This window comes from Suillus bovinus, assembly GCF_016758785.1.
Source record: "Suillus bovinus strain UH-Sbo-P2 chromosome Unknown EDB93scaffold_106, whole genome shotgun sequence".
NCBI lineage: Eukaryota > Fungi > Basidiomycota > Agaricomycetes > Boletales > Suillaceae > Suillus > Suillus bovinus.
The window spans coordinates 49,589-62,268 of NW_024542162.1; the positions used below are offsets into that span (position 1 = coordinate 49,589).

Here is a 12,680-nt window from a genome sequence, read left to right on the forward strand (position 1 = left end):
CCTTACTACACCTATAGAACCTCTTTGTGGCATGTCACTATCCCCTATGAATAAAGGACAGAACCATAGGTCCACTGCATAGAGCATCTTGGGTAGGGCTACTGCTGAATATAATTGATGCATAAGTGAGAGTGGCATCCCCAAAGAGGTAGAAGATAAATGGTGCAGCTGAAATACATAGGCTGTTCCTTTCACTAGAGCATAGGTGATGTGGGCTTTCCAATGTAGTGTCTTGTCCAGAATGACCCCTAGAAAGCAGTGGGTAGCAGTTGGGGTGATCACTGTGCCTCTTGTGATGAGAGGTGGGTGTTCCTTGGTCAGATTCAGTGAGAAGTCAACTAATGCAAACTTTGAATTTCAAATTTGGAATTTTGAGTTCTCGCCCAGGTGTAGCTGCCATCCAGTCGTTCCAACATCTGCTGAAGAATGGAGTGAGTCTCATGAAAGGTTTTCCCTATTGCGATAAATGCTGTGTCGTCAACAAAAGCAAGTGTCTGTTCCTCTTTGCCCCTCCCTTTTGCTATGTCTACAAGGTCTGAGTCATAGATGATGTACAGAATCATTGGAAGTAGATCACCCTGGCCTATACCATTTCGGATCACCAACCACTCAGAGAGGTGGCCGTCAAATTTGAGCTGAGTGCGATGCCCTGTTCATAACTGTTCAGTGAAACCCAATAGGGAGTCTGGTAGTCTCTGTTGTCTCATGTTAAATAGCAGGTGGTCAGTTACAACATTTGGAAATGCATCCTCAATGTCCCAGAAGAGTGCTGATACTACCTTGCCCTGCCTCCATGCATCTTTGATGGTTGCTTCAAGTAGGTGTAACGAATCTGTAGTGGATCTGCCGGGTCGGCTGCTGAAGTGAGTTTCTGGTAGGAGGTTATGGTGCTCAAGTAGGTATGTCATCTGATCAGCAACAATGGCTGTGAGGAGTTTGCATATTGTGTTAAGGAGTGCAATTGGCCGATAAGCTTTCATGACTGTGTAATCTGGTTTGCCGGGCTTGCGCAGCACCACTGTGGTAAAATCTCACCATGGTGGGTAGTAAGTCCAAAGGGTGAACACTGCATTAAGAAGATGAAGTAAGTATGGATTGAGCAGCTCCATACACCGAATAAAAATGATATTGCAAATTCCATCAGGACCGGGGGCCTTGTAAGGGCTCAGCTTGGCGATGCTTCTCAAAAGTTGGGTATCATTGATAGGTGCTGGTGTTGGAACTGGGTCAGGGAATATGGCATCTGTTGGAACTGATGAGGTGGCCAGTGGTGGTGGGAAGAAGGTGCATACTAAGGCTGCACTTTTTTCTTCATTGGTGTTGGCAAATGATCTGTCAGATCAGCATAGAGTTGGAATTCTACTAGTAGAGTGTCCGCCTTCACCAGAGGCCACTGTAAGGTAATTGTTAGTGATCCAGATATCATTACCTTTGATTTCCTTGAGCCAACTGATCCAGTGCTCCTTCTTGGTCTGTTTGATAGATTCAGCATATTGTTTGCGCCTTACACAGAATTCCTCATGGACAGGATGGTCAGCATTGCCTCACAGCTTGTAAGCACAGTGACTTAGTTTCACTACCTCATGCTGTAAGTTGGTGAGGTCCCTGGTCCACCATCGCTTGGAATAGGGGTTTGGCTTTGACGTGGGAACAGTCTCATCCTATGGTAGTCTTCATTGGTACAGGTCATGATTTCACTATGAAGTCGCACACTATTCTACATTTGTTGACCAGTGCTAAAGGTGCTTTCCACAAGAATGTCTTAAATAAAGTTATAATGCAAAGCAAAGTTAAGACCAAACAACAATGCTCAAAATGATTGCCACCGGTATGCTACCAACCCCTCGTTGGCTGCAATGCGGGAACATCATCACATTGTCGTGCACTGCTGATTTCACTCTGAATTTGCTGGCATTTATGGCTATGTATCTACAAATCAAAATTTTAACAGTATAAATGATCATATTTTGCAGGAGCAAAATTATATACTTCTACAGTTTGCACAGCTACAATATCAAGGTCTCATGAATTCACTGATGATGTGTTGCAAGGATTCATAGATACTGTTGGATTTCATTCCTAGTGGTATGATTTGACATACATATATTGTTGTACTCAACATGGAAATTCCGCAATCAGATCTTGCTCAACAAACTTGTCGACCATTTAGACAGACAGGTGAGTCATTGTCATACAATACTCCTGCAGTATTCAAAGATACGGCTAATATTGAGTACAAAAGTCTACTTTTGTAATGGTGTCCTTAAATCGCAACGACCGAAGGCCATCGCTTGTACTAAGAAAGGTAGCATGAAAGAAGAAAAAAGATGTATGGGCGAGGTCGAATGAAGGATATTCTAGGAAGGGGCATCAGAATTGCGTCAGCTCATGCTGTATTGTTAGGTCCGGCCTGTGCTGAGTCGCAATGAACGTCGTAGGGAAGGCCCGGGGGGAGCCCCGGTACGATGAGTAGTTGGGGCACTCAAAGGAGCTACAGGAAGGAGCGGAGAGTCCAATGGGGTTTCTTCTTTACTACTGTCAAGTTTCGTAATGAATCCGACAAGCATTTGAAAGATATGGTCGTGAACGATGATTTCTTCGGCATTTGACGCCATGTGATTAATTCGAGTGCGCCATTCGTCAACGATAGGTTTGAAGTCTGCAAAGTAGTCGGATACCCTATCAATCAGGATATCACCTTCAGACATAGCTCCCTTCTTCGCCAAAAATGTGGCAAGCAAACTGCTTGTACCGCCCAAATTCTCATAGGCATCGGCCCACGGCATATTCGTCTTATCCCAAGTCAAAGCAAGTTTACCGTGTGTCCCGCCGTACTTCGAAACGAATTCGAAAAAAATGTAGAAAAGTGACTCAAGGTCGTCACTGGGGTTGTGTTCAACCAGTTCCAGCTGAGTGATGCTGTTAATGTTATTATTATTTGCGTCGGTGTTCGTCTTGGACTTCTTGATGATGTCGGCGTTCTTTGACATCTTCTTCAAAATGCGCATAGAAATATATGGTATAGTTCCCTGAAAAATTGAGATCAGCGATCGACAGCGAGAACCAGGATCATCACGTTCGAACTTACAGTACCGAACGAGACTGTGAATGTTTCGCCTTCCTTTATGATTGACGCGTGGTCAAAATCGATGAAGTACCCGATACCGTGATGGATTATGAAGTTGTTTGGGCTAAGGTCTCCGTGTAAAACTCGTCGTTTTATCATCGCTTCATGAGCTATAGTCAAAATGTTAGATGATGCGACAGATCAAACGCATTAAACTGGACTCACCGACAACGAAGTCACGAAAGGCGCAAATCAGTTCCTTTCTGGAGCTGAAATCCCATAACGGATCTCCGCAGGGGCTCAAGACATGGCGCCGGTGATACCTGTTACAGAACCTCTTGTCCGGTCTGTTCTCAAGCAGGATACCATATCCATCTCGGATGCGGGATGTGCAGTCGGGCTCTCCATTGAACAGGACATCCCAATGGTCTATGAGTTGGACCACATTAGGGATGCCCTTGACCCTCTCAAGGACGTCCGCTTCGTGGTATCTCTTCGCCTCAGTCACCCAACAATCCTTCATCGCATATTCCTTCCCGTCTACAGGATCCCAAACGCGGTAGCAAACCGTTCCGCGACAAAATAGACCCTGGCTCTTCCACAAAACAGCCATAATCGTGTATCTTCTTTTAAAATTGTTATCTACCCAACCGATTGCCCCCTCTACTAGGTCGGTATGAGTGCCCTTGCACGAAGTTATGCACATATGGATGGTGGGGTCGAGACCCAAAAGGCTCGGATCCGCTAACGAGAGGGTAGCTATTGTATCGACGACATCGGTGGGGCACGATTGGATGGGAGTCGGAAGAGTTATGATGAGGCCCGAGCGGTCGCAATAATGGGCGCGAAGCTGTTCCGCACATATAGAGAATGAGACGACGAAGCGACGCCAGGGCTGGTCTCGCATAATGAGATAAGCTTTATTGGTAGACCCCCAGTACACTCCTAAATCACGCCTCTTGCCAAAGTCAGAGTACGTATGCTCGACAAAGCTCAGGACGTCTGTCCACGCTTTCACGCAAGCTTTACTCTTGTAATAGAATAAAGCGAGGTCAGGCTTTTGTGCATTATAGGGGTCTGGTATCGGTGAGTTAGAAAACTCTGCAGACCAGTATCGTTCGATGTCCGATATTTCGAAGGAAAGTTTGGCTCGAATGTGCGATTTACGGCGCAGGGCATACTGAATGGCTTTGAAAAGGTACTGCAAGTCTTTCTCGGTCGATGACGCTTTACGTCCCCTCTTCGATCCTAGGTTTGGGGTGCCATCGTATTCATCGCGGCTCCAGGTGGCGTCCGTATCCTGAGAGGTTATCCCCGGATCTGAGGTCTCAGCATCTGTGTCAACGTATGTATCTGTGTTGGTGGATGTATGATTGTAGTCGCTTGACCCAGAATCGTCGGTCTGATCGTTAAATTTAGGCTTTTTTTGGCGATTGAAGCTCCACGCGCCCCGGACATACACCCGTGGCCCATTATCTCGGCCGTAGTATGTGATCCCTGTAACATCCTTGATCTTCAACGAAGATTTCAGAACCAATTGGTGGAAAATGCTAGCACTCCATTGAATGTTCAGGTCGGCCTCGAAGATGACGTGGCCTTCGAGCTCTGATTTGAGGAGGTCTTTGACAAGGTCGTAGGTGCGACCGCCTTCAGGCGGGAAACCTGTCGAGCTGAGTGAAGGACGACAAAGATAGAGGTCGAATGATGTGGAAGCTTGTGACATTGGGGTGGTTTGGTGAGCGACTTAGAGCGGTCGAATGTTGCGTCTGAATCGGTAGAGTGAAGAGCAGTCAACGCTACAATGGAGTAATGAATACTGCAGGAGTATTCTATGACGGTGACTCACCTGTGTCTGTCTGAATGGTCGACGAGTTTGTTGAGCAAGCACTCAGTAACTGCGGGATTTCCATGTTGAGTACAGATATATGTATGTCAAATCATATCACTAAGAATGAAATCCAACAGTATCTATGAATCCTTACATCACGTAGTACAGGATATCACCCCATCGTTCTTTTTTCAAACTTTTATCTCTTCGCACCAACCTCAAGCACAAGCCTGTTACTTTACAGACAGATCGAGACACCAGTCGGAGCCAACTTCTTGTCTGTCCACGCCCCCAGCACCTGCCCTCAATGCTCCTTGAATGTACAGGCAAGCTCTTTCTCATCTTCGGCTGCGTCAAGCTGTCCGGTCAAAGACTGGATCCTATCTGGCCATTTGAACTTCGTATCACGCTATAACAAGACTCAGACCAACCAGGAGAAGGAGCGGGTTATTTCGCGGAGCATGCCTCCGGAAGCTGCTCGGTTGATGATAGCGTACCTCACGTTCGTCCCAAAGGTTCTGACCACTTTTGTCGCATTTCCACTGTACAATCCGTCTCAAGCGAGCACCTGCAAAAGTTTGTGGCCCTTAGCTGCGCTCATCACGGCCTTCTCTTCCCTCTGGCAACCCCAGCTATTCCCGCATCTCCTCCTGTTTTATCCTATGTTAACACGCAGCAGATTGACTTTAACTCTTTCTCCCGGGTTATCTCACCCTATCTCAGCATATCCATGCTCCCGATCATCCATCGCGCCATTGCTGATGGCATGGCTGTCTGCTCTCCCTTCTCAAGACCCTCTTTGAATACCCCACCCATCGACCAATTGCCCGTAGGCCCGGCTGCAAATAAGAACCTCCCGTGTATTAGTTCCAGTCGATTCAGGGACCTCCGGGCTCTCATGGGTCCCCAGGCAATGTTTCAATCTCTAGAACAGGCAGAAGCGGTGGAGGTTCTCATGAGACGGGAGGTGCATGCCGTCATTATGCTGGGTTTGAGAGAGGATAGGAGCTTATTTTATTTGCTCCCTGCGGTCTGTCCAGAGGAAGTCGGTCTCATCTCAGTTGTCGTGCTGCCAGGATTAGAGCCCATTCGAGAGCTCAAGGCTGAATTCGAAAGGAAAGACCTTTCTGCGGTGATCTGGTCCCCAGGACTCGGCAATCACAGTGCGCGAGCTATATTGGTCAGTTACGAGAGCCTCGAGAGTACGAGCTTCTGGACCTTCTTGGAGAATGCAAAGGGATCTCTTTCGAGGATAATCGTCGGTCAAGCAGAATACGCTTTTCAAGCTTGGGAATATCAGTGTGCGATAGCTAATTGCGAGCGTCTCCAGCGACTGAGATTGCCTGTTATCCTGCTCACTTACGCCATAGCCCTAACAGCTACCCCAAAGCTCCTGGCATATTTCAAAATGGATCCTCTTGTGGCCCAGCTCTGTCGTGGTCGGACGGATCTTCGGAATATTCATTTTTCTGCTTTTGAGGCTCCTCTGAGTAACGATCTCGAAGGCCCGTTGTCAGCCTGTCTCAATAATAGCCTCCAGGATCTCACGACGGAGACAGAACTAATTCTTGTTATATGCCCCACCGAAGTCGAGGCGGACCGAATGGCAACATTATTTTCCAAAGATGTCTTCCACGTCCACCTGGATCAGGACCGCAAGGCTGAGTAAATTGGGACTTCCGTTTGGCGAGAATCAGGGTACTTTTGAAGCATTTTTAACGGCATGGAATTTCCTGGCCATTTATGGGTAAGTGAACAGTCGCAAATAGTTGCATATGAATATCTAACAGTTTATCGCAGGCAACCACTCCACTTATCAACATTTACAATGTATGAGTTTGAACATGCCTTGCGGCATTCTCTCGTAGACCCGCCTTGCGCACTACTAGGAGAGATTCACTCGACGCTCATTTACAACCTACGCACAGTGCCATTTACTCGGCATAGTGCCGTCCTGTTGTTACTGCGTATCCAAGATACACCAGAAGGGGACTATAGAGTGCTTGGTGTTTCAATCGATGAGTTAGCTGGTGCCATGGCTGACATAGGGAACAACTGGGAATGGATTCCCTTGTGGCACAATGAGATGCGAGACGGGTGGGAGGAGGCTCTTCTAGGATGCCTAAAAGATGTGAAGTGATTTCAGCCTATTATTCATATTCGATGCTCATTTCTGATAGCATGCCACACTCGACAACTTTCCTCGTCTACGAGAAATCTTGACAAGATTATTCTTTGCCCCGGAACTACATGCAGAAGCTTTGTCTTCATCGTCAAGTTCTCGTGTTTCAAGTCCTGCCGCAAACATCTTAAGTGTCCACTCCTCACCCAGTGAGCGTTACTATGTGTTGCGTTCGCTTTGGCGCACAGCGGTATTTCCATTCAACGTCCTTTTTCAGCACTGAGGAAATGAATTCCCTTGCTGGGGAAATGGAGGTGAAGGAGCTTGGGACCAACAGTGTCGTTCCAGACGAAGATACTACGATGCATGAGTCCAGTGATCTTTCGGACGTTCCTTCAGAAGATGGCTCGGAGACCGCATCAACTTCTAGTGCTCGCCAAAAGAGATCAGCGCGTCAGAAAGATCTTCGTCAGAAAGCCCATCCTCAGGCACATGCGAAGCAACGAGAGCTTGCTCGCGCTCAAGCAGCCTCTGCGAAGCAAGCACTTGCAGAACATCGCAGACTCGATGAAGAGGTTAATAAGCTCGAGCGTCAATTAGAGGTGATTGAACGAGAGTTCAGGAAGCTACTTGGTGCGGTGCGAGTCAAACCATTGGGAAAGGACCGGTTCCATAATCAGATTTGGTGGTTCGACGGCATGGGATCTGCTTCTTTGCTGGGTAGTGGAGGCGTCGTCCAGTACGAAGCTGGTCGAATCTTTATACAGGGTCCGAGCGTGATGGACTTGGAGTTGATGTTAAAGAAGGAGGATGATGACTATGAAGCTAAGAGGCTTGAAGAAGAAGGGCCAGAGGGAATGTTGGCTCCATCCGAGTGGGCACAGTATGCTGAGCCCGAGGAGGTATTCTCCTTTAGCTGTCGTTTTGTTGACCATTGTTGACCGTTTGGCTTTGCAGCTTGACGAGTTCCTCGCTTGGCTAAACCATAAGGGTGTTCGGGAACTAGCCCTGAAGAATTCATTCATAAAGTGGTGGAATCATATCGCTCCTGGTATGCGCAAACACTTTTCTGTAAGTAATAGAAATCTCGACAATTGTCGTTGTCTAATCACTAAGAGCAGGATCTCAACACAAGTGCAAAGCTTCCTGAAGCGAGACGCAGCACCCAAACTAAATCTTCTGGTCACAATGTCTCTCGAGAGCCCTACATGATGTGAACAAACCGAAGAGCTGTCAACTCTGTGTAATGTACGTTTTGTAAACATCCTATTCCTGCTAAGGCCACCCTTGGCAGCACTTAAGCGCCCGTCTCACGGTCTATCAGGTGGGGTTTCTATGTTGCAGGGAACCCACCTGTGAGGTATGCCTCTCCACGGAGGCTCCCTGTAATTGCCGCAAGAGGTACATGCCTTTTCCTTTGTGTATTGTCTCCGTGCTCCCAGAGGCTTGCGAGGGTAGGAACCAACCACGCGAGGCCGTGCGCCCTCGCTGTTTAAAATAGTTGATCTATATGTTTTGCAATACATGTTGGAATTTGGTGAACATCAATCCAATTGCGCGAAAGGCAATATATTTGACGTGAAAGGCGGACAGAGACAGTGACTAACAACATGAAGAAAAGCCATGCACGCGAAAGGGATACAAGAACACATTCAAACTACGAAGAAAATACACACCCGTTATCCCTCTCTGTCAGGCCATCTATCCTCGTCATCTCCTAATCTCATAACCACGAATCCCAGGCAAACATGTATTGTACTCGAGAATGTGACTTTGTGAGGCGCGGGGAAGACATCTCAGACAGCGGTAAAGAGACAAAGAGTAAGATAAAAGGCAACACGCGACACCAACACTCGAATCAACAAGATCACGTGCACAGATGCTGATGGTTAGTACATGCCGCGGAAGGGAGGCTCGTGAGGATGTGATGAAGGTTGAAGAGAGGTTTGCAAGGGTCGAAGAGAGGTTTGCGATGGTTGAAGAGAGGTTTGCGAGGGTTGAAGAGAGAGGCTTGCAAGGGTTGAATAGAGGTTTGCGAGGGTTGAATGGAGGCTCGAGAGGCTTACACAGATCACGTCCTTTCCTGTGACGCAAAAAGCTCGTCAATTTCCTCTTCGTCCTTGGTGGTGGCATCATTGGCGGCTTCTTCATCATCAATAGCACCATCCTTGATAGTGCCAACCCCCACTTCATCATTCCTGATGGCGGTAATCTGTGGGATAAGGTCGCTATAGTTGGGTCCAAAGTTTAGTGAGCGTCGCCGTATCGCTTTCAACCTCCAGGAGGGTGGGGCCTGTGGTACCTCTACGAACACGCAAAGTCTCCGCCGCTTAGACGACACAGCACAAGATTTTGGAGGAGAAGTATTGCCCAGATGGCTCAATCCAAGCCTATCAATCTGTCCATCAGCAAACCCTTGTCGACCACGAGTGTGACGAGAATCTGTGGAGGGCGCTTCTCCAATGATGACAGGGACACGTGAAGCCATGAGGTTTTCGAGGGCGTCTGTTGCGACAGTTTTGACGGTGAGGGCATTATTCTTGAGGGCATCTGCAAGGATGTGCCACTCGTGGATAGAGAGGTCGTGTATGCCCTTGCTCTTTGCAAGTGTTGAACGTCTTTCACCGGGCATTAGTATGTTTTCCGGGTAGTTTTCGAGGATATAGCCACGACGGGCTAGGATGGTGGGTAACGTTTTCCAGGGAAAGTTGCCCCCTCGCCCTTCGAGTGATCCTGTAACATATTTAGCTATTCTACCTGTGATCTGATGAGCACACTTACCGAGAAGTCCTGTCAGCCCCCCAATAATGCAAGGTATACCGTCAAGCAGCCTCCATCCATCAGGATCACCAATCCGTCGTCTCTCCAACCACTTGTCCAACACTTCCTGCGCTTGCACCCTGTGCCGTGATGTGATACGTTCGAGAACACAGTCAAGTTGCGTGAAATCCATCAATGCAACAAATATATGGTGAGAGGGAGGAGCGTAGAAGAAAAATATCAATAACTTACACATTGAGATAACTCGGAGGCGTGCCCTCATCAATAATCAATAGAAGTGATAAAGTCGTTGAAGCTGATGGTGTGCCGATGATTGATAGAAGCATTGGCATGCAAAGTGCCATTATATGATATGTGCGCTCTGCACATTTTGAGGTCTTATGGCAATGTGGTATTAGTGTCTCGTATCGTTGGCGAGGTCCATGTGGGAGTCTTGAGTTTGATTCCTCAATAGCGTGTTTTTTTCGTGTCTTAATTGATTTTAATCAGTCAATTTAAAATAACCAAAGATTGGGGACAAAAACTCAGGAGGCAGCATGTAACATTCATCAGGTGCGAGCACGAAAACACCAACACAATATATTCAGGAGGAGGCACTACATCCAATCTGAGGCGAAGCATGAGGTAACAAAATGACAGTCACTACACTAAAAAGGCAAGAGGCACAGACACCAAAATTAAAAGGCGAGAAAGAAAAGTTAGTCAAAAAAACAAGCACAAAAGGTATCAGCGGTGGTCTGGCCATCTACTATTATCTCCATAGTACCTCCTGTCATGACTGCGCACATCTTGATAGTAGGAGTCTGGTGGATGCCTGCAGTCATCATAGTGGTCGTTATATCCATCAGCAGGTGAGTTGTAACGAGAAAGATAACCTGGATGGTTGTATCCCATAGGTGCACGACCATACCGAGCTTCTTTGGGATTACGGGTGCATGGAAGGCCATGGGGATTGAGGACACCAGTAGGATGAGGGTGGATGTGAGGGGGACCATTCCGATCATAGGGTGTGTCGTGCGCATCATGATAGTGAGCAACATCGTGTGGGTAGGAGGGTCCCTCATGAGGGTGCATAGAGGGATCATGCGGGTGCACAGAGGGATCACGCGGGTGCACCAGAGGGATCACGAGAGTGCACAGAGGGATCACAAGAGTGCACGGAGGGATCACGATGAAGCAGAGGCTCTCGCAATGGCACAGATGGCTCGCGAGGATGACTGGGAAGCTCGTGCATGTCACAGTGTAAAGGAGCCTCATGTAGGATGGGACCCTCGCGTGGGATGAGAACATTGTGTGGAAGCAGTGGAGAACGTGCAGCATCACGATCAACACAGTCACGGATAAAGCGACGAATAATAGATTTTGAGAATGCAAGGTGATCGCAGCTACAACAAGACGTGGTCAGTTTTGTTCATGTTAACGAGGGCCACAAACCTCATGATGCTGCACTGGACATCCATAAAGCTACCGCTCCATTTAACTTTGTCTTTCAATGCAGCCATTCCTTTCTCGTGACTCTTCTCGTGTTGCTCTTCAAGTATCTGCACCTTGTAGGTGTACATAAGGGGGGTCAGCACGGACCAATCCTTCCTTCGCTGGGATCTTTAAGTCTCCACCAATCTTGTGAATTTGAACTGCGTCATCGTCAGCAATTCCGTGAGGCGGAGATGGCACTGATCAAGATGAGACTTGATTCTCGGCATGGCCTTGAGGAAAGCGGCTTTCAGAGGCTCGGGGAACCTGGAGTGCATAGTCTGTGCCCCCTGCAGTTCGCTTTCAAGCGCCTGAAAGTAGTCAAGGCCGCTCTTTCCTGTGACCTCGCACCCCTGTAAAATGATGTCCGCGCAGCGTAGGCCCTGGGGAGAACATGGTTGTAGGAGACATTGGAAAAAGAAAAGGTTTGACAAACTCATAAGTTTCAAATATCTCGCCAGTTCGCTGTAGATAACAGACCTCCTTTGTAAGGAACTTCACTCGGCGCCTGCTACATCATGTTTTCACACCCGCAGCCCCAGCTACTGGTGACAACTCAACTTGACACGACAAAAAAAAGAAAACAAAAACAGATCGATTGCGCTCGCGGAAGATAGAGGTTTGAGTAGCGCTCACTCAAAGTGGGAAGTTGTTTATAGACCTGCTGCCATTTGTCTGTTTCAGTGTTGTCGGGCCCATCCGCAAAAAACAGCCCAATAAGGAAGGCCGTGGTGTACCGTGTGGCCGAGTTGCCATCACGCGTCATGTTTGCAGTTTGTGTTAATATTGTGAACTCGTGGATTCACTGATATTCAGCGCTGCCCACCAACTGCCTACTGCAACATATTACATTTCACATTCGTCGTGACCGCAATTTTTTGGTTGCTATTAAGAATACGCGGTAGAGCATGATATCTATGATATAGTAGGGGAAGGACTGCTGTGGTTGGTCAATTTCTACCTTAGTACATCATTGTGAACATCGCCGAAATGTTCATCCTAATTGTTTTTTTTCCTAACAACAATCTCGAGGTACGACCGGAGTGTAATCAATCCTCTAGCTGAAAAGGACCCACTGAGATGTTCGAATGTCCTGATGATATTACAAAAAATTGGGAGTGTCCTGGGTGCTAGACCTTGTGTCTATGCGAGGGTGAGTAGGCGCGGAGGCACAGGCAGTCCCACCTCATCGCAGTGCACAGTTCGCAGAGCGTATGACGGCTGGCCTCTCAACTACTAGGGGACACGCAAAGAAACCAGGGTCAACGATCAGACCGTCAACGAGTTTATCAACTTAACAGTCACTTACCCCAGCAATCGGGCCAAAGACAGGTTCATGAACCAAACCATTGCTTGATCCAGCGTCCAAGGCACCCACCATGCGCTCGCCTGGCTCAGCCTAAAAGAAG

The 12,680-nt window shown here is 47.7% G+C and overlaps 4 protein-coding genes across 4 annotated transcripts; 1 reads left to right on the forward strand and 3 right to left on the reverse strand.

The window, feature by feature from the left end:
• Positions 1 to 2,399: 2,399 nt before the first annotated feature.
• On the reverse strand, positions 2,400 to 4,790 carry EDB93DRAFT_1255937 (uncharacterized protein; the record flags this gene model as incomplete). The annotated part of the gene is made up of 3 exons (XM_041453869.1): positions 2,400 to 3,029; positions 3,089 to 3,237; positions 3,293 to 4,790. 3 exons carry the CDS (start codon positions 4,788 to 4,790, stop codon positions 2,400 to 2,402), a joined length of 2,277 nt encoding a protein of 758 aa, XP_041302057.1.
• A 566-nt stretch (positions 4,791 to 5,356) lies between these two features.
• On the forward strand, positions 5,357 to 8,376 carry EDB93DRAFT_1263767 (uncharacterized protein; the record flags this gene model as incomplete). The annotated part of the gene is made up of 9 exons (XM_041454209.1): positions 5,357 to 5,397; positions 5,457 to 6,465; positions 6,521 to 6,642; positions 6,696 to 7,026; positions 7,076 to 7,242; positions 7,295 to 7,919; positions 7,975 to 8,088; positions 8,139 to 8,230; positions 8,298 to 8,376. The coding sequence occupies 9 exons, from the start codon at positions 5,357 to 5,359 to the stop codon at positions 8,374 to 8,376; spliced, it is 2,580 nt and encodes an 859-aa protein (XP_041302058.1).
• Positions 8,377 to 9,376: 1,000 nt separating this feature from the next.
• Positions 9,377 to 9,697, reverse strand: EDB93DRAFT_1048557 (uncharacterized protein; the record flags this gene model as incomplete). Its single annotated transcript, XM_041444650.1, has 1 exon — positions 9,377 to 9,697. A coding segment is annotated over one exon (321 nt), but the record flags the coding sequence as incomplete, so codon positions are not given.
• A 1,203-nt stretch (positions 9,698 to 10,900) lies between these two features.
• EDB93DRAFT_1263768 (uncharacterized protein) lies at positions 10,901 to 11,682 on the reverse strand (the record flags this gene model as incomplete). Its single annotated transcript, XM_041454210.1, has 4 exons — positions 10,901 to 11,183; positions 11,233 to 11,345; positions 11,415 to 11,582; positions 11,623 to 11,682. 4 exons carry the CDS (start codon positions 11,680 to 11,682, stop codon positions 10,901 to 10,903), a joined length of 624 nt encoding a protein of 207 aa, XP_041302060.1.
• Between the last annotated feature and the right edge of the window lie 998 nt (positions 11,683 to 12,680).